This window comes from Malaclemys terrapin, chromosome 8 (assembly GCF_027887155.1).
Source record: "Malaclemys terrapin pileata isolate rMalTer1 chromosome 8, rMalTer1.hap1, whole genome shotgun sequence".
Taxonomy (NCBI): Eukaryota; Metazoa; Chordata; order Testudines; family Emydidae; genus Malaclemys; species Malaclemys terrapin.
In genome coordinates this window covers 17,706,607-17,727,674 of record NC_071512.1, presented here as the reverse complement: position 1 = coordinate 17,727,674, position 21,068 = coordinate 17,706,607, and the positions used below count along the sequence as shown (strand labels likewise).

At 42.9% G+C, this 21,068-nt stretch overlaps 2 protein-coding genes across 2 annotated transcripts in view; both read left to right on the top strand.

Annotated features, from left to right (window-relative positions):
* Nucleotides 1-6,996: 6,996 nt before the first annotated feature.
* Nucleotides 6,997-14,224, top strand: GRXCR2 (glutaredoxin and cysteine rich domain containing 2). The gene is made up of 3 exons (XM_054038302.1): nucleotides 6,997-7,341; nucleotides 11,677-11,901; nucleotides 14,045-14,224. Exons 1-3 carry the CDS (start codon nucleotides 6,997-6,999, stop codon nucleotides 14,222-14,224), a joined length of 750 nt encoding a protein of 249 aa, XP_053894277.1.
* Nucleotides 14,225-17,744: 3,520 nt separating this feature from the next.
* The window catches only part of PRELID2 (PRELI domain containing 2), a 46,299-nt gene continuing 42,975 nt past the window's right edge, over nucleotides 17,745-21,068 (top strand). Inside the window, exon 1 of the mRNA XM_054037832.1 lies at nucleotides 17,745-17,892. Coding sequence (XP_053893807.1) covers nucleotides 17,818-17,892 — 75 coding nt within the window. The 5' untranslated portion in view covers nucleotides 17,745-17,817. The remainder of the gene's footprint in view (nucleotides 17,893-21,068) is intronic.

Here is a 21,068-nt window from a genome sequence, read left to right as displayed (position 1 = left end):
ACAGGCTAAAGCAAGCAAACATACGCACACAAATGAGTTACCATCTATTACTCCTAAAGATGACATAGGTGGTAATCTGTCAATTCAAAATGTCTTTCCGGGGAGACCCAGGGCTAACCTCGGGGGATCTCTGCCGTCATTCAATGTCTCTGCCCCTATGAGAGTGCAAACAGCAAAGAGACAACACGCTGTCTTGTGACTCTGTTTTATGTTTGCATTCAGCCTTCCAGGCCACAAGATGAGCTTCATTGCATGTAGCATTTCCAAGGTGCGATAGGCCCATTCACCAAGCCTTGTTCTGTGCTGTTTCTTAATGGCCCGTTTAATCTGGATAGGTCTCCTTAATGGGTGAGTGCGGGGGGACGATTCCTGTGCCTGGGTTCACAAGATCAGAGCAAACATCTTCAAAGTTGTTATAAAGCAAAACTTCCCTATTTCCTTATAGCATGGAATACCAGTGACAAGTGAGATTAATGCATGCAGCAACATACAAGCATTTATGAGAGTCTAAACCAGTGGTCCCCAAACTGTGGGGTGTGCCCCCCAAGGAGGTGGGAAGGAGCATTCAGGAGGGGTATGTGACAGGGTCCGGGCCAGCCCGCATAGGAGGTGGGGAAGGAGTGCCCCCCAGCCCTGCTCTGCCCCCAGCTCCACTCTGGTCCTGGCCCCAGCCACAGCTGCAGCTCCGCTCCACCCCCAGCACAGCTCTGCCCTCATTCCCTCTCTGCCCCCAGGCCAGCTCTGCCTCAAGCCCCAGCTCCTCCCCCATCCCCAATTCTGCCCCCAACTCCATCTTCAGCCCAGGCTCCTCTGCTGAGCCAACTGTGCAGTAATGCGGGGGCTGGGGGGAGTGCGGACAGATTTCATTACTAGTAAGAAGGGGAGTGATAGGAAAAGTTTGGGCACCACTGCTCTAAACACTACATATATTCTTATAAGACTCATACCTATTTTGAATAAAACTAACATACAGGTGAGCTGGTTAGATTTCCAGCTATGAGTTTGTCAATTCTTAGCTAATGCCTATGGCCTTGGCCAGAGCTGGCCTGTGGTTTACCAGTGTCACAATTATCAATTCACTTCAACCCAGTTCACACAACTTTTGTGCGCCCTCTCCGTTAATGATAATGAATAAGTTCGCTGGCAGGAACGTTTGTGGAACCAACAAAATATTAGAGACTATTCAGGGACACCAGCTGTTGAAGGTCTAAGTATTCATATGGGAAAACTCATTCCAAGACCTAAGGAATTATCCAGGCAGGAAGTAGAAACAGCAAGGGGCCTGGGCTATACCACCAGACCTGGAAACCTGGGTATGTACTCCAGCTGTGACCTAACACAGAGTGTCATGGGACCTTTAAATGTTCACACATCATGCCCTGGCTTCACTGCCAATGTTGTTTGTACATCAAAGGTAGCTCAGGCATGTCTACATATGCTGCAATCACCCCTTTGATTTAAACATAGACATACCCTTTGACTCTGCAAAACACCTAGCACAAAGGGATGCAGATCTTGGTTGCTACTTTAATAGCAGTAATAATAATTTTTGAATAAATTATTTGCTCATCTATAGTCATGATGTGTGAACATTTAAAGGTCCCATGACACTCTGTGTAAGGGTAAAGCTTGCAGTGATGTTCTTAGCCTAAATGTCCTCTACCTGCACTCTTCTGCACTGTACTTTGCACTGTTTCACGCCTCCTTCCTAGGGCAGAAGTGGCTGCATTTCACTGATACTATGTTATTTGGGGAGCATATTTGGATGAAAGGTATTATTTACATTGAAAAGGTGATTTTCATGGGGCTACAGCTAAGTGTGCCTTGATGGGGTTAGTGATTATATTCAGCATTCTATAAGCTGATCCATAGAAACAAAGCTGATTTATCATCTCATCTCTCTAATCTAGCACTGGGCAAATGTTTTAAGAGGAAGACCTAGTCCACTCAAAGCCGTTGTATTCACGTAGGAAAAACCCCAATTTAACATTACGATTTAGGTTCAGCACTTATTCTGTAAACATCACAATCTCATTGCACTAGGAGGATGTCTGAGTTGTGATACATTGTGTACAAATTATGTACATTGTTTCACCTACCTAGTCTGATGGGGCCTCATTCCTGGAGCATGTGGTGGAGTTCCGGCTCAGTTTGAGGTTTGCTGAAATTAATAATGAATATCCAAATTTCTTCTGGTTCATTTTACTTTAGCTAAAAAGGGTCTGATCCATCTCTCTTTGGGCCAACTGTTGCCCACCCTTACTTAGAGGAGTACTGTACTCTCCCAGTTGTCTCATTTTCTTCAATATAAATAAATGCAGAGTAACACTACTCAGCCTGAGTAAAATCCGACCCATTAAAACAATGGCAATGCTCCCATTGACTAATGGAAGCAGAACCGGAGCCAGAATGAACATTTTGCTTCTTCAACTACTACTAAAAAACGCAGAACAATGTCTGTTGGGTTAACCTGAAATGGGAAAATGTTTTACAGGGTTTTCCCTGACGCCAAACAGAGATGTAATATGCTGAATCACTGTGTTTTAGGAAAAACAATGAGGAGCCCTAGGAAAGACTCCTCGTTGTTTTTGCTAGACTAACATGGCTACCACTCTGAAACCTGTGTTTAGGAAATGACTTTCCTTGGTATAGCATTTTGGCACATGTGCTGGATTTCTGGTTCAAGTCTGAGCCCATCTATAATAATGGGAGACCCCCTTCCTCGGGAGAGAAGATGGTTCCCGGACATCTGCTGCACTTATGCCTTCCTCGGGCAGGTGGGTATAGGGAAGTCTGAGATGAGTCATTCCCTAAGTACATGCTCTGGTATTATGAGATCATACAAAATTCTTGTAATCAGCATAATATCTGCAGCAAAATTAGCTTCAATGGATAAAGTGAAACTGTCTCATCCTGTTTGAAAGACAAGTCACCTTTTCCTGTTTCTGATTCACTGAGTGTCAAAACAATGACATGGTCAAATCTGATAGTCCACAGGCTCAACAGGCCAGCCATCTTGGGCTGAATAGTGGGGTCAGTTTAAGGATGTCAGATTTTGCCAGTAGCTGTCTTTAAAAAGGAAGTAAGTTTCTTCTTGAATTCTTGTCGTCATCCCTGTGGGATCAGAAATGCTGGGGAATTTTCTTTTTACAGGGTAAGGATTCAGAAAGAGGTAGAGATCAGATGCTTTAAAATTTAGTGATTGCAGAGAAAAGCCTCTTAAAAAGTTGGTTAGTATCCACCAGGTATAGAAGCAAAGGTGGTGATGGTGAGAAAGTCCTGGGGTTTGGGGAGAATGCTAAGTATAAGGTATGTAGGGCTAGAATTGGGCAAAAATCAGTGTCATTTATTCAACCCTCCGTCCTTCAAACTTGGAGATTTTAGGTAAAATGGGACCCAGATCCAGACACATCACCATCGTTTTGATTGTGCAAAACTAAAAGCATCCCAAATTTGCTCATCTTCATTCTGACACCACTTTTTGGAAGCACATTATCCTAGGAATAAAATGGAATAATGCACCATTGTTCCAGTGTGAGGATAGTTGAGTGATTTGAAAAGGCCAATTCTGAGAATTCAAACCCTAACTGTTAGAAGGTTCTTAAATACACAGCAAATACAATAAAAGGATGATAGAGGGAAACTGCACCCAATTTGCTCAGCAAAGTATACAAAGTCCACACAGGGCAATAAAAATAAATTGCTTATAACGTACGAACAATGAATTGCATTTGAAATCTAAGTGTAGGATATTAAAATATGCATAGTGGGTAGAGTTTTCAAAAGTGCTCAAGGAAAATTTTCAGTAGCACCTAAGTGAGTTAGGAGCTAAAATCTCATTTAAAGTCACTTAGGTGCATTTGGAAATGTTATCCACTCGTTCTTCTTGTGTTTGCTACTGTATGTCTCACTTATATCTTAAGGGGTGAATTTCATCTTTCTGAGTAAACACCTTTCCCTAACTTAGGATGGATTGTCCCCTACGGCAGAGGAACCTGGAGGGGTAGCTAAGAGTAGAGGAATCTCTCTCTTTCTCTTACATCTCCTCCTCCACTGACAATTTAAATTTCCTGTGGTTAAACCTGAGTGCCTTCTATTTCTTCCCAAATGTATTTGCATTTCCTCCATTTTCTGCCACTGTTAATACCCCATCCACCCTATCCTTCAGCCTCATAACCAATCATTGACTCCTTCCTTTCCTTCTCTCCACACATTCAGGTTATACCCAAACATTGACATTTTTTCTCCACATTTCAAAGATTCATCCTTTCGTCTTGAGCCTGACAGCTAAAACTCTTGTGTATGCCTTGATATGGTGTCTTCTATCTCAGTTACTCTAAACTTTTCCTTTCTGGCCTCCTCAATGCCCCCACTAGCCTCCTGCCCTTCAATCCATCAGACATGTGACTGCTAAAATTAGCTTCCAGAGCACTTCCTGATCTGAACACTTTTAGTCCCTCCTTCCCCACTGCGGCAAGTTAAACGTTCTTGTTCTTGCTTACAAGCTAGCTTTGCTGCTTCCTACATATCTGACCTAGTCTCTTATCACATTACCCTTTATCCCCTCTGCTGGGCCAGTGATGCCAGCCTAGATACCCCATTTGTCTCGTCTCCCATAACCATCTTAGGCCTTTCTTCATAGCACCCGCTATGCATAGGATAAAATGCGAAGTGCAACAGGGCCCTGATCCTCATTGGGGTTTTTGAGAACAACTGTAGTAATGGAGAGGATGAGGTTATAATTCCATTCCTAAAATAATAGGGCCAAAATGAATATGTGGTGTATTTAGCTAGACAATAATGATGACTCTGTCATGAATCGGATAGCACCTATAAATGACTATGGAGTTTATCAACAACCATTTTATGTTCAAGTACAGATTGTTACAGAAGGGATGGTCACACTGCACTGCGTCATGGATTCTTTACTTTTGTTTCCTGTTCTCTTAATCTAAAATAAAAATCATCAGACTAAAGTGCCTTTGTAAAGTAAGATTCATATCAAATTAATGTAAGTTGGTCTTTGTGTATAAAGAAATGGAACAATATTGAGGCTCAGTTTATATGGTATGTGTTTTAAACGTAGGTGATGACATCTAATTTGAAATAGAAATGCACTAAGATCTGAGCTTCATGATTACAAAGCACATTCATTCCAGGCAGAGAGGTTGGATTTTTAATTTTTGTGTGAAGTAGGAGGTTGGGATGAAGAAGAATATTACAATCTTTTTGGTGTGTCTTTGAAATGGATGGGGTGTCTGCATACATTCTGTGGGCAGAATACTTGCCATTTAAACCTCTAGTGAAGGTGATATTTGCTTATTGCAATGCTCCAGAAGTGCAAAGGAACTCACTAAAGCAGCACTTGTCAAAATGGAAGACACTTTCTATACATCTGGGTTATACTTTTAGGAGGTCTCTACTGCACATTTTTTCTCCAGGCACCATTTGAATGCTTAGTAATTCATTAATATGTAGGCTCCTGGGTTGTCTTCCTAATGTTTCATAAAGTAGTCATGATAATATAATGACTCTATTGAGGACATGTTGCTGTAAAAAGCTCTATTTTTCAGCCATAGGAAGATAGTCTGGGAAGGATGCAGACAGAAAGCTTAGTTTAAGCACCACTCAATGAAATCACATTTAATTATGAAGACCGTTTACTGTAATATCAGGGATTCTAAGCAAAAAGGCAGAGATTGCAGCTATCGCTCCATGTACTTCATGTAAGTAGATTGTTATAGGATCTTTAAATGCCAGGTGACAGTAATTCTGCTGATGCATTATACTACTTAGTGTACATCTCCCTGGACATGAAAGAAAAGCCTGAAGTGCACAGCTGGGAATGGGAACAGTAAGGCCAATACATACTTTACAAGGGCAGCAAAGTGCATGCCACTAAGACAGGCAGAGATCCTTGACCGTGCCCTAGGATTGAAAGACAAGAGACTTGAGGAGCTGCTAGCTGCAATATGGATGGGAGGCATTGTGAGTGTCAGGACATTTAAGGTGCTTCAGTTGGAGACTAAACTAGGACTCCTATCAGATACTGTAGATATTTGCTACAGTTACCAGTGCCTTGCAGTTGGAGCTGCCATGTAAAAGAATAGCTGCATAACAGGTGTAGCAATTGCTGTTTTTCTGCATTGAAGAAAAGAGTTCAGGCAGTGAGGATCTTGGGCCTGACCCTCCAATGCCTTGCACCTTGTGTAGTGTAAAGTGAGTGCACCAAATCAGACCCACTGTACAGGCATAAATGACTACAGAAGGTACAGGGCAGTGGAGAATCAGGCCTCCTGGGTTTCTTGTGGTGGGGGGAGGTTGCCTTTAAAAATAGACTAGCAAAACCAGAATGGTTAAAAAGCCCAGCAAGTCAGCGAGAATTACAAATAGGGATTTAAAGCTAAAGAAAGCGACAATCTTAATTAGATCTCCACCAAACTGTAGGGAAACACATTTGGATTAAAATGAAATAGAGCTTTTTACTCCTAGGGTTTCAGAGCAGAAATGGGGAGGAGAACTATTTACATATGCTATTTGAGTAGATGGATTGCTTTTCCTGAGAACTTGTCCTCATAACTTTCAGCCTTTTCAGAAAACTACTAAAAGCTGCTCGTGTGGTATATTTGGGATGATTCTGATCACAATATACAGAGAGAGGGTTCCCATGGCTATAGACCGAGTGTGGTGTGTCCCAGTTTAATTTCATGCTTCCCAAGTTAACGCCTGTTCGTGTTTGTGAACCAGCTCATCCATCATTCAGGGGAGCTCAGTGAAACTTTCCTTATATTTCACCACCACAATTACATTCCATTTCATGAGCATCAATCAATATTTAATACAGTGGTGTCAGCTTGACTGTAACACAAGAGGACCTAATAGGAACCCTGAATTATACATTGCATGATAGGGAGAAAATAAAGAGGCTTTTCTTGTAAACCCAAAGATCTCCTTGCTGAGTCGATTTCTGGGAGACACTGCATGAAATCCGTATCAATGGACGAGGTTCAGAAGAAACTAAGCCAGAGGTATGAGGCAAGACCCCGCAAAGTGAGGTTCAAAATCTCTTCGGGATACAGTGGACGGGTGTTAAAGCAGGTCTATGAAGATGGCCAGGAACTAGAGCCTCCAGAGGAAGAATCCCCTCACCGTTTTCTTCACCACAGCTTTGAGTCAGGGGACCATTTCAACAGGGTTGGAGAGGCACCAGAATCCAGGTTTTATTCATCAGCCAAACTGACTGCCCAAAGGATCAGTGTATTCAAAGAGGGTAGCAAGTACAATCTAGCAAGTAACCCTCCACTCTTCAGTGATTACCAAGCAAGTGATAGTCATCACAGGGTAAGTAATGTCCATGCTAGGTTTTCACACTGGCTGCAAAGTGGTTTTAAAATGGGTCCACTTTTAGACTATGGAGTCTGGGTCTTTGCCTGAAGTGTCTCAAATCAAAATGTAATAAATAAAGTCACACTGTCCATAGCTTTCACAAATTTGCATCGAACTTTACAGGATTGGTTGAGCACACAGAAGTTATATGTACCAGTTATTCTATTCTATTTCATTCCATATAGGTAAGGTTCTACACCACAGTGTCTGCAGATCTTGCAGTAGTGACTAACATCTGTTGTGTGTGTTAGGTGCGATTCCTTTTCTCTCTCCTCCTCTTTCCAGTGGGGAAATTGTGTGTGTTTTGGTAAGGTACTATATAAATATTTACATGGTAGTGTGTGTTTATCTACCCAAATTGCAGGCCCAAGTGACTAGGTGCAAATGGCAGGTGACACTGGGCTAAATTGAAACCCTTTTTAAAACAGTGTATGAATTAATTAGCAAATGATTGATAGATTTGGGGAAGTTTAACAACTGTGTAGACTGAGCTTTTCCAAAGAACCTAAGGGAGTTGAATTTCAATAGGCTTTGGAAACCTAAAACTCTCTTAGGCTATTTTAAAAATCCCAGGCTTAGTTTGCACCAGCTATTTAATTAACATCATTTTGTGGAGTTTAAGGTCAGAACAACCCAAATACTCCTACTTTAGGTCCAAAGGCTTTAGTTAGATAAAAACATTTCAGTCTTAAGGAAACTAAACTGTTGTGTACAACAGAGAGAGAATGGGAGAGACCAAGGTGCCATCAATGCCCGAGGGCTCTGCAATGACAGGGAATTGATTAGATGAGATATGCCCAGATGATCCAAGCAGGCAAACAATGCCCCATGCTGCAGAGGAAGGCAAAAAAAACCCTAGGTCCCAGGCAATCTGATCTGGGGGGAAATTTCTTCCCTACTCCAAATCTAGGGATCAGCTACACCCTGAGCAGGTGAGCAAGACACCCCCGCCAAGCATCTAGAACAAGGATTCTCTGTACCACCACAAAGCACTGGTTCACTGTGTCGGTGTCCCATCTCCAGCTGTGGCCAATCTCTGATACTTCATAAGAAGCCCAAAACAAAACAACCAAATTACATCTGGCCAATTGTGCATGGGGAGGGAGCGGGGGATACTGTGTCCTGACCCCTGCATATGACTGGATGAAGCAATTACTAGAGATGTGTCCCTTTAAATATTACAATGAACACACACACACACACACACACAAACACACACACACTCATTAATAATGTACAGGGATTATGTTAAACTTCTCCTCTTGATGAATTATTTATGTGCCAAACTTTTCATTACCAGTTTGTTTTCCTTAATTTTTATTAGCAACTAAATATTGTCATATTCTGATAAGCCTACTAATGAATAATACATGAGGAATCATGCTGTAGTTACACTTGTAATATCATAGCTATGTTAAGCTAATAAGCATGCTAAGACTGAGTAGAGTATTTGATACAACAAGTAAATATCTAAAAAGTAAGATGTATATTCCCTGGGGAGAAAAAAGAATAACCAGAAAAGGTGACAAGTATCAGGGGGTAGCCGTGTTAGTCTGTATCTACAAAAACAACAAGGAGTCTGGTGGCACCTTAAAGACTAACAGATTTATTTGGGCATAAGCTTTCGTGAGTTAAAACCTCACTTCTTCGGTTGCATCCGAAGAAGTGAGGTTTTAACTCACGAAAGCTTATGCCCAAATAAATCTGTTAGTCTTTAAGGTGCCACCAGACTCCTTGTTGTTTTTGCAGAAAAGGTGAATGGGACTAGCTAATTTGATGGTTTGCTATTATGATATAGAGCCTTTCACTGGTAGGTTATTGATTCAAATACAGCTCAGGTTGATGGTAACCAGCTGTTACTGACCTCAGACAAGTGTTGGGTATCTGGTGGGATTTGGCAGTGTGCACTCCTTGCTAAAAACTGGACTGATATCACAAACCCAACGTAACTAGCATCTGAGCCTTAGATACAAGCAGAGAAACCAAGGATTTGGTGGGTCCCAAGACAGAGATACCTTGTCACCCCTTCGAGGTAGCTGAGGTACTCTGACAGACAGTTGCAGTAGGGGGAAACTTGTGTTGCTGCCTGTGCTGTTCTGTGAATAAATGGGGAGTGTCTGACTCCAGAGCTGACAATCTATTTAACAAGGAACGGAGGACCAGTGGGAAAAATGTTCTAAGGATGTTGAAAATTGTAAAATGGTTTCCTATGCACCATCAGGAATACTTCAGAGAAGAACCTATTAACACTCATTGCTAACTAAACCCGTGAGATAAGCACAGTATAACCCCAGAGGGCTAGCAGTGTAAAACCACTAACCTAGGTACTAGGTATTTAGCTAATGCATAATTGCCAAACCACCATGAATATTTGACCAATGGATAGGGCACTGGAACGAGTATTGGGAGACTTGGGTACTACCCATCGCAACCACTACCTTGGTCTGTGTCTTTAGGCAAGTCACCTAACTGCTCCGTGCCTCAGTTTCCCCATCTGTAAGTATTAGTAGTAGTATTAGTAAGCTTCCTATCCAAAATGCAACTGGTATTCTATCAACATCCATTCAATATATAGTTACCATGCTTGCATCATAAATATGCAGCTTTAAAAATCCCTCACCTAAACGAAAGGGCTTAAACTAATCTGAAAATGTTGTGCTTCTATTGGAAGTGGAGAAGATGGGCTGGGACATCAGCTGGTGTAAATCAGTGTAGCTCCATTGGCCAATTTGCATCAGCTGAAGGCCTGAGATGGTATCTCTTAAAAATGTAACATTTCCTATTGCTTGATATTAAGACACAAATACCTGCATAGAGCGAAATGTCAACACAATGTGTAAAATAACAGGATATGGAAACTACTGCATGATACTTGTAGAGAGAGAAGAGGAACTGGGCCAAGTGAGCAAACTTACTGTTTTACTAGAAGTGCTTGACAGCCCCCAGGTGAGCTTTAAAATTGGTAGAAAAGAATATAAATTCAAGGAACACAAGAACATTTGTTTAGTCCTTCTCTTCATTGTTAGGTATAGAATACAACAGACTCTGGATTTAGTTGGTTTTGTTTCTTTTCCATCCAAGGATCTCAAAACACTTTATGAACATTAATAAATGAGGCCCCTCCTTCCCCCAAGAGGGAGGTAAGTATTTTTATGCCCATTTACAAATAGAGAAAGTGAGGCATAGCAAGGTTGATACTCAATTTCCAAAGGTGTTGCATACCTGCTGGCTGCAATGAAAACATCAACTTTGACTTCAGTGGGCATTGCAGGTGCTCAGCAGATCTGAGAATGAGGCCCAAGGTGACTTAGCTACAGTCACACACGAAGTTGGGGTGGAACTTAGATCTCTTTGTGGCCTAACCTGCGCTTTATCTACTATACTATGCCTCTTTTCTAGCACCTTTAATGTTCAATAATGAATTAGATTCTGGCAATGCATCAACTGTATAGGCAAACATGGCAGCCATTATGCAAACTGTAATAGTTCATGCACAGCCTTGGATATTGGAATTTACATTGAAGAGAGGGAGTATTGTCTAGGACTCGAGTTATTCCTGGGTGAGTTTCTAAGACATTTGCCTTTGTTTGGATGACTGCCCCCAAACTCTAGTCTACTCATCTGTACCTTTTTAAATCTGCAAAATTGAGTTAGGAAATGTTATGGACTCTCCTGACATCATTCGTCACTTCCATTTCGGGGCAGGATCAGAAAGCGAAGACACGCCTGGAAATATGAAAAATCATGGGGAGATACATTTCTGCAAACTTCTCAACTGCCAAAAGGTGCAGGTCATTTCCTAATGCAGAGATGGTTTTCCTCCCTAATCCTCCCCTGCTGATTTCAAACCATGGTATTTTTATTTCTGTGGGGCTGAAACAAACAGATGGACTCCAGGATGCTGTCCTGCCCAAAGATGCAATTCGTGTATGAGGCTTATAGGGCCTTGTCCAATGCCCACTGAAGTCAATGAAAGATTCTCATTGACTTCAGTGAGTTTTGAATCAGGCCCATAGGACCAGATTTTCAAAGGAGTTCAGGGCTAGATTTTCAAGGGCTCAGCAGCCAGAATTGAGGCCCAAGTTTTTAACAGCGCTCAGCACCCAGTGTGCACTCAGTGTGTTGAGCTCTTCTTAAAATCTGCAGAGCAAGCCTATTGGGTGAACTGCAGTGAGCGTTATGGGCCTTATTCCTCTGGAAATCACCAGGGCAGCAGAGTTTGCTGCTGCCTCAGCCTTGTACTGTGTGATGGTTTTGTACAGCCGAGGTACTCATGTGTCCCTTTTACAGCCCTCCCCCATTTTAGATTTTGGCAAGATTGTCATCTACACGAGCAACCTGAAAATCATCCGCACACCAATGGACAAGAAAGAGCTGATGAGAAAAATTATCCAGAACGAGGGCACTGATGACTGGTCCTTCATGTGCCAGGATGGGAAGGAAGGGGATGGTCATCAAATCAATGGGCGTGTGAAAGATGCAGAAAACCAACTTGCTGACAACCAGTATGTGCAGGTAAGGCAAGATGGGCTGCAGTGCTTCGTCCCCACTCCTGCTGTGTCCTCCTAGCCTGGTCAGGGCCCTGAGAATTCCCACATCAGCCCCACTTCAAAGCTCACCCATCTGCAAGGTCACCAGTTACTTCAGCTGAAATTGGCATCAATGTTGTTCTTATATCAACTGTGGGAGATCACTATTTATGCAGCAAGGCATCCCTGTCACCCAGGGGATAGGGGCTATACTTCTGTAGTGCTAGTTTGTCCTGAATCTTCTCCCTAGTGAAGTCAGTGGGTCTTCCATTGACTTTTATGGATGTTAGACCAGGCCCTTGGTCCCTGTCTCCCAGAGGAATGAGAGAACAGGCCTTAGAGCTGACTTTGAATCTCCCCATGCAGAGCACTATTACTAAATGGCTGAGCCAGCCCTGAGGTTGTAACAGAAGTCCTTTAATATCAGCAGAAATATTTCAGATTCAGGTCCTCCATTTTTTGCACAGGTCATTCTTTCCTCATCAGGATTCCAATTAGTCTGACCTTAATGGGCTGCCAGAATGTAGTGCCGCTGTGCAGTGACACTCCTGAGAATTACAACTTTTGCAAATCAATAACTGACTTTTTATGCTTGGTGTAGTTTTATTTACAGAAATTCTCCAAACACAAAATCTGCTTGTGGCTCAGATGTATGATGTACAGGGAAACTGAATGCTGTACCTTCTCTGGAAAGTTTTATGGCAGAGGTTTTCCAAAGTGACTCGTGCATTCAGGTGCCTCAGTTTTTGGGTGCTGAATTTGAGGCACCTAAAAGTGGCTTGAGTTTCAGAGGGCGAGTGCTCAAAACCAGGGCGTCCTTAAGGTGTCTCAAAATCATCACCCAAAATTGCAGGACACCCCCCCCCACCCCCAAATCAGTAGCACATACAGTAACATGGATCTTGGTTTGATTAAAAACAGGTAAGGGGAGACCAGTTTTTGAATGTGGTCACCTAATTTAGGGATCCAAATCCAACATTTAACCTCCAAAGCTCTGAATGGGTTTGGGATCTCATTACTTGGGAGGCTACCTCCTTCCCTACAAGATACTCTCATAGTTGCAATCCGTGGAGGTGCTCAAGGTGGAGCTCCCTCAACGCAGACAGAGGGAGCTGCCATAAGGTGTTGTCCTTGAATAGTCTAACCTTGCAGAAGCTCAGCGAAGCCCATCAATTTTCCTGGTCATCTGGGATGAAGAGAATATGGTGAAAGGTGAGGTTTCCATGATTAGGACTGGTTCTTTTTGGAGGGTAACTGTGGGCCAGTCTATTTGAATAGATAGATTGTATTTGATATTGTGCAACCTCAGAGCCCTGGAAGGTGCCTATTAGTATTATCATTACAAGTGGAAATACACCAGTTTGGACTTTCAGCAGGTAGGCACCTAAAACATGTATCTGGCACCAAACTACACCTTAACTTAGGCCCTCAAATTTCACCATTTGCTCTGTAATGCTATGCAAAGTAGAAGTCCATGAATGATGCAAATACCTGAACTTGACATCCTTTTTGCAGTAAGGCATTTTCCCAGTGAAGATATTTAATAACTTCTGGGATCTGCAGACGCAGGGAATTTTGAGAGGGATTTGAAAGAGAGTGCCTGGCACACACAGATGGAGAGGCAGTTGCAGGTGCATGGGGCAACATGGAAGATGGCATGATGGTGTGTGTGGAGGGGGGAAGATAAAGAAGGAGATGAAAGAACAGATGAGGCAAGATTCACTGGTGGAGAGACAGAGGAAAGAGGAGTGGTGCGAAATGCCATGGAAACAGATGGAGAGCTATGCAGAGCCTTGAGGGAGAAGGAAAGAAGCTTGAACTTCATTGCATTCCACACAGCCCATAATTATTATTTGTGGTAGCATCATAATATGCCAGGCATGTTCCACAAACATGGGAAGACACACTTCCTGCCTTGGAGAGCTCCCTATAGGCAGAACAAGGATAGGAGACCCAAGCAGGTAGCAGGAGGGAGAGCAGTGTATCAAAGCCATGAGCTGTTGTACTGAGTTGAGGAGAATTTCTCCCTAAATTGGACTCTTCTGGTGACAGTTCTCTGCTACTTTGTGTGTTACTAATTAGATTTCTCGTGTTAAAGAAAGGATATTTGTTTGATTCTTTTCTTTCAGGAAGGAGACACTGAGCACAATTGCTCTCAGTGCAAAGGGTCAGGCTCAGCCCCCTGCTCTCTGTGCCACGGAAGCAAGTTTTCAATGTTGGCTAACAGATTTAGAGAGTCCTACCGGGCTCTCCGATGTCCTGCTTGCAATGAAAATGGCTTGCAACCTTGCCAGGTCTGTGCCCAATAATCGTATCTACCATCCCTTCAACTACCTATGCGTACCCAGGTCAATGCTTCACTGAAACCTTAGTACACATTGTCTATTCTTCATATAAGAAAGCAACCAGTGTATAATAGCAGGTTATTAAAAAGTGGCAAGAGTGCATCCTGCACACCCCTAAATGTACATCTAAACCTACTCCTATTACTGTTTGTACATGCACTTGTTGCGTCTTCTAATTAAAGTAGACTCCAATCCTGCAAACACTTATACATTGTGTTTAATTTGACATGTGAGTAATGCAATGAAGTTAAAGGGACTACACATATTTATAAATTAAGCACATGCTTAACTCTATAGGGTGGGAACTGCATGTTTTACATAGTGCCTAGTACTGTGGGACTGCAATGCTTGTCTGGGCCCTGTAGGTGCTCCTGTAATAAAATAATAATACTAATAAACGGCAGAAGTAGCTGTACTTTAAGCATGTGAGTAACTTGTCAAATTACAAAATGTTTGTATAAAAACAATGCTGCATGTTGGCAAAACCTCCTCCTAGATTTAACTTGGTGGACATTTTAAAATGATACTTTATTGTGCAATTCAGTCTACCCTGCAGTGGATTTCCTGCAGATTTCAAATATAGTCTTATGATACACAGCAATTTTTCCAGTGTATGATTTAAGTAGCAGACTAGAGCCTTTCTCCCAGTCTGAAACCTTATTGAGAAATTACCATGGGGAAATTTAAAAATAGAAAAACTGGAGTGTTTTATAGCCTGATCCTCAGAAGTGCTGACCCACAGTTCCCATTGATGTTAATGGGAATTGCAGATGTTCAGCACTGCTCCGGATCAGGCTGTTGGTGAACAGGGCTCCTGTTGCTTCGTATTAATCCCATGTTGTAATTTGCAAAATATAAACTCTAATTAGTTTAGCTGAAGCAGCGATGTTAAATAGTTAGCAGGCTACCAGTGGCAGCACAGGACACAAGGGCTTCATAAAAAGTGGAGGCAAACAGGGGAAATGCTTTTTGTTTTCTAAAAGCTTATTACATTTGATATTCTTGGGTAATGTTAATGAAGGTTTAACTTGCATATTACCTCTGAGACTCTGAATTAAGAGGCTTCTTACATGCTCTACATGCTGAGGTTGCAAGCCTAGACAGAGTAATGTATGGTTGAGTTTGTACTTTGGCATGTGTATGTTATAAGATTTCTCTGAGACAGTTGGATTATTAGAAATAATGCCATCCTAGTTTTCAGATCTTCTGATGTTTGTAACTGATATCAAACTATGCTTTTAAAAAAGTACATAATAATATCGCAGATCATTTAGTTTCCTTAACTTGGTGCACTGCCATTCTATGCTGGGAATTTGAATGGATGGGGTCCTGATCTGTGCATGAACTAAGGGTAAAAACGACTCCAAAAGTCTGTAATTCTCATCAAGTATATATCTGTCCTCAAATTTTGTTTGGTTTTCATTTCAAAATGTTTTTCTTGAGTTTTGTTGGCTTTATTTACAGTTTCACCAGTGTAAAATAAATGAAATGTACATTATTTTGCCTAGTATACATAAGCTGAATACTTACAATAAAAAATAGCTGAAAATGTAAATTTATAAAGTAACTATTTATTGTTCTTTCTCATTGGACAGATTCCTTCCCCAGCACTATTATCAGTTCTTCACACCTCTCCTTGTCAGCTATCCCCATTCACCTTGACCCCTTAGTTTAACATTTCCATTGTTCGAAACACTGGGTCTAGTACTGAGATCTATTCTTTCCTATTTACTTCAATAGGAACATGGCCTAAATAAAGGCTATGGACTTCAGGATCCATGTCTGTGTGCATTGTGAGACAGGTATATGAAGGACACATAATATTAAGTACTGTGTTGTATAATTATTTGGGTTTATATAATTTTTTTCTTTCAAATTGATTCAGCTGATTTTGCTTACATATTGCCCTGAGTAACTTAATAAATGTTCACTTACTTTACCGAGTAAATAACATTGAATAATGTGTTTGCTCTTTCTTAAAACGCCACATTCAGATGGACACAGTGGGATTATTTTACTATTTATATTTCCATCGGGCACAGGCACCCCTGTCCGGATAGTTGTCCAATTGTATTAGGCACCATATACAGTACCTGTCCTGTCTGGTCTAGCTGCTGGGAGATATGGGTTCTGATACTACATTTCTCTGTGATTGTAGCAGAGTCTTTTCACCTCTCTGTACTCCCACTTCCTTTCCCTCCTTGTGTCTGTCTTGTCTATTTACACGATAACCTCTTCTCTCTCATTAGCTGATAGCACAGTGCCTAGCACATGCTCTGTAGGGTGGGCAGGGACTGTCTATTGGTTCACTGTTTGTACAGCACCTAGCACAGTGGGGCCCTGATCCATGACTACAGCTCCTAAGTGATACAGCAATGAAAAAAAGAATAATGATTCATAATAATGGGGCCCTGATCTTGGCTGGAAGCTGTAGACTCTACTGTACTATGAATCAGAATAATAAGGAAGAGGACAAGCCATATAGGAGGGTGAGGGAATCAAATGTGAGCCAGTAAGGAAATCAAATGTAAAATCTTTATGTATTTACATTGGCACTATCTTTGTGTAATTATTGTAAAAAGTTACAGTAAGTACCAGCTGTCTCCCCCTCCCCCACTGCTCAATCTAGCCAATGTTATGTTGTGGATTTCTTATGGGTGTTGTGCCAGAGGTGGGTCCTGAGCAGAAATTTGAAGGAAAAGAAGGTAGTGACCTTAACGATCACTTCCATGTTCCATGCATAAGGAGCGACATTAAAGAAGAGCAGAGATATTTGCATAGATTGAAAAGTAGGTGAAGGAGGCTGACATTATAGGCACATTGGAAGAGGCAGGGTCTTGTGATAAGAGACGAGGGAGGGGCAGAACTATGATGGCCCTGGAAGGTAAAGAAAAGAATTTTGAACTTGAAGCAGCGAAACAAGGAGACAGTGATGTGATTATACTGACAGCCAAGGAAGGTGACCGCAGCAGTTGTGTTCTGTATGGACCTTGGGATGGGCATGGGGGAATGTTGGTGTTATAGAGGCTGAAAAGGAAGAGTAAATAACAAAGAGATGATAAAGATCTGGACAAGAATTGGGCTGTTTGGACAGAAAGGAGAGGACCAGAGCTACACTGTGATATGGCAGAAGAAGCAGGAACATTTGGACACAACCTGAGTGTGCAGGGCCGCAGAGCAGAACTGAGAAGGCCCAGGAGGAAAGAGCAGGGTTACCAGGGCTGAGGCTGGGCCAGGGGAGACATTCAGCATGGCAGCCCACTAGTGACACTCCACGTAGGGTGAAGTGGCCAGGGAACATTTGCCTAGAGCGAAACAGACTCCTGCTACCTGGAGAAAATGGACCAGCCGCTGCTGCGGGCCCAGAAGGTCCCCGCCCCCACCGCAGCTCTGGGGGAAAGGGGCGTGGTCTGAAGGCAGGTGGGCGGAGCCGGGCCCAGGCAGACCGTGCTATAACTGGCTGTTAAACCCCAGCGTGGGCCAGGGTTGTTGTAGCCCCTCCCCTGCAAGTTGGGGGAAGTTCGTAAAGGGACCAGCTGAGCGCGCCGGCCCGGGGCATGGGGGTCACGGTGGACGTGCACCAGGTTTTCAGATACCCCTTCGAGCAGGTGGTGGCCAGCTACCTCCGCAAGGTAACGGGAGGGGGCGTCTCCCGCCGGGCTCGAACCCCCGACTCAGCCCTTCCCGCCCCATCCGCTTCCACCGCCGCCTTCCCAAGCGGTTCAGTCTAGGCTCCCTCCCGGGCTCTTCCCCCGGCTCCGCGTTCCTGCCCGCAGGCAGCGCTCTCGGCCGGCCGGCTACTGTGTCTCCGCGCGGCTACTGGGGCCGCTCTGCGCTGCTGGGCTGCACGGGCTGTCGGGACTTCCTTGCCGTGCTGGCGATCCCCTCCCCCCCCCCCGCGGCCTCCATTTTGGGGCCAGCTGACTGAGGGGAGGGGGGTAGCCAGCGAGGGTAACTGAGGTCAGTGTAATGCCGTAGTCACTTAGAGTTTAAATGGTTATTGATGTCCCTGTGGGCCATGATCTGGATCACTTCTGCTGCGCCTCCCCTGGTTTGCACAGGGCTGTAGTCGCTGTAAATGGACTCTTGCTGGGGAGACTCTCACCGATCTGAGGGGCATTCATGTCCAGACCCCCAAATGAGAGTGGGTCTGAGTGATGTTTCATTGCCGCCTTCCGCTCCAAACATGGGGGGAGGAGGGACTGGTTTTCCTCCCAAAGAGCTACTAGCGGCTGTGTTTGACTCAGGTTTCACTCCGTGAAGTTTCACTGCCTTTTTTTTTTTCTACTGTGAAAATTCCTCCTCCTTTAGAGCGATTTCCCAACCTCCTTTCCAGCGCCAATATCTATATTCGCTCTTTTCTTGGAGGTCTCTAGTGCAAATCACTTCTCTGTCTTCGGTTAAAGTGAAGTCCATATGTAGGACTCGAATTTCACTATTCAACGTTTTTTCTTTTAAAAAAAGTGAGTTTACAATAAATAGTAGGCCGTGATTACCAGGGTACAGTTAGGGGACCCTTTAAAATGCGGTCACGACCCACAGTTTAAGAACGGTTGCCATATACTAAAGTTATGTAACCAAACGAGCTGCCAGTGAGGCATATCCTTATTATCACATCAATAAACAGGGTGCTGGTTCTTGAAAACACTATCTTCCCCTAATTGGTTAGTTTTATAAGGCAATTTGCCTGCAAGCCTCTTCCCTCTCCTGTTTTTAAGGAGGAGGGGCAATTTTTAAAAGAACATGCACTGTTAAATGTACTGTACTTAAAAAAAGTTTAAAATAGTTTCAGGTACTACTACAACATCTCGGGAGTTCCTCTGCCAATTATTGTGGTTATATGCACTTAGACATTTAAGATATAGAATTTTTTTTCTTTCCTGTGCTGCTGTGGGAAAGACCCCTGCTGTAGGTAGGAAACATCTTGACTGTATAGGGGAAACAAGTGAAATTGACTGGACCCAAAGAGTCATCAAATGCTCGAAGTAAACAAACTGGCGGGGGGAGGGAATAGAAATATTTGTTCTCTGATCTCTTTCAGTCAGAGTAATCTTAGGTGTTATTACCATATCCAAAGGTTCTCAAACTTATTGCATTGCACCCCATTCTGACAACAGTTACTACATGACCGGGGGGAGGGAAGTGAAGCCGGGAGCCAGAACCCCACGTAGGGGTGGAACTCGGGCTTGAGTCCTGGGTCCCCGCAAGTCTAACGCGGGTCCTGGCGACCGCATTAAAATGGGGTCATGACCCACAGTTTGAGAAGGGTTACCATATACTAATAATAGATCAAAATATTCAGACAAACATATGACTTCAACTATTTCTTTTGAGGCCATGTGGTCTCTTACACTTGTTTGACTCAATGTTCTGGTGGGTTTTTTGGCGGGCTATGCAGCCTTGTAAATGGAAGGAAGTGGAGAGCAACTATTGGCAGAAGAAACTGTTAGTTGTGAGCTTAGTATTCCGTAATTCTCTCTCTCAGTATAATTATGTGCTTCTCACTTGGATGAAAGCATACTTTTATGCAGACCTGTGATATTGATTTGTCTGTCATTTTGGGAGTAGTGTTCTCTCCAGCACTGCCTTATGTCTCTTTAAATTTCAGTAGTTGTTTCCTTGTGACCTTACCCACATATCTAATCTACACTGGTGTTTTAGGCAGTGCAGGTTGGTACCTGATAAGTAACCAAGTAGCTGCATAAGGGAGGAATTGGAAAACATTTCTATTCAACTAGGAAAAATGCTTTCAGGACTATAGCTATGCTAAATTGTGATGTGTTTTAAATCATGTTTTTCTGTGCATCTGTGGAAGATTCAAGTCTCCATGTAAACATCTGTGGAGTAGTAACCAACTCCATTTACTTTATAACATAGGCTGCACTCCTGCAAGTGCATACCCATGGGCATCCTGCTGCTCTGAGCCAGAATGAAGTCCAAGGAACTGTGAGCATAGGGTTCTGTTGACAGAATGAATTTGCAGGATTGGGCCCTTAAATATCTGTGTTCTTCAAGGGACACTGTTGAAGTGAGTGGGCTCAGACTTTAGATTTTCTTTCAAAACAAAGGTCAGTAGAAATGTTTCCATGCTATGATACTAACAATTAATAGTGAAATAATTTTCTTTGGCTGTAGACACCCTCCTAGAGAACCCGTAAACCTAGTGTTGCAGTTAGTTTTTACACCAGAGACATGAAACTGGTTACGCTCTCTGTTGTCCAAAATGATGACCGTGCAAAATCTACATATTACTATGGGAAGTAGATTTATAAAAGTGAAATAATTGAAGGTGGTGGTCAAATGCAGGTAAATGATGTCTCCTTGTCGGAGCTGGGCTTGGCCATGTTGCATCGTAGCAAATTTCCCTTCTGTGCGTTACACTCTTGTACACATAAGAATGGCCATACTGGGTCAGACTAAAGGTCCATTAACCCAGTGTCCTGTCTTCTGACAGTGGCCAATGCCAGGTGCTTTAGAGGGAATGAACAGAACAGGTAATCATCAAGTGATCCATTCCTAGTTTCTGGCAAGCAGAGACTAGGGACAGGTTCCTGAGTGTGCATCCAAACTCTTCTTTTGCTTGTTGGTTTCCTTTGAATAAAAGAACTTGGGGGCTGAATTGTAATCTTTGTTTAATATGCTGACCCTAGTTTCATTGCCCTCGAGCAGTGATTCTTTTCTTATAAGAACAAAGGGGAAATCCAGAGCAGTGCCCACAATATTCTGTTTTTGCAACATATGCTTTAAACATTAACTTGACATTGACAATAGAGAAACAGCTGTGTAGCACAGGGCAGCTCCATGACTT

Excerpts from the sequence above, each read along its gene's own strand:
- GRXCR2 (XM_054038302.1), top strand. The coding sequence starts at position 6,997 with ATGGACGAGGTTCAGAAGAAACTAAGCCAGAGGTATGAGGCAAGACCC. Across the intron at positions 7,342-11,676 it reads CAAGTGATAGTCATCACAGG|CCCTCCCCCATTTTAGATTT; the intron begins GTAAGTAATGTC and ends TCCCTTTTACAG. Across the intron at positions 11,902-14,044 it reads CTGACAACCAGTATGTGCAG|GAAGGAGACACTGAGCACAA; the intron begins GTAAGGCAAGAT and ends CTTTTCTTTCAG.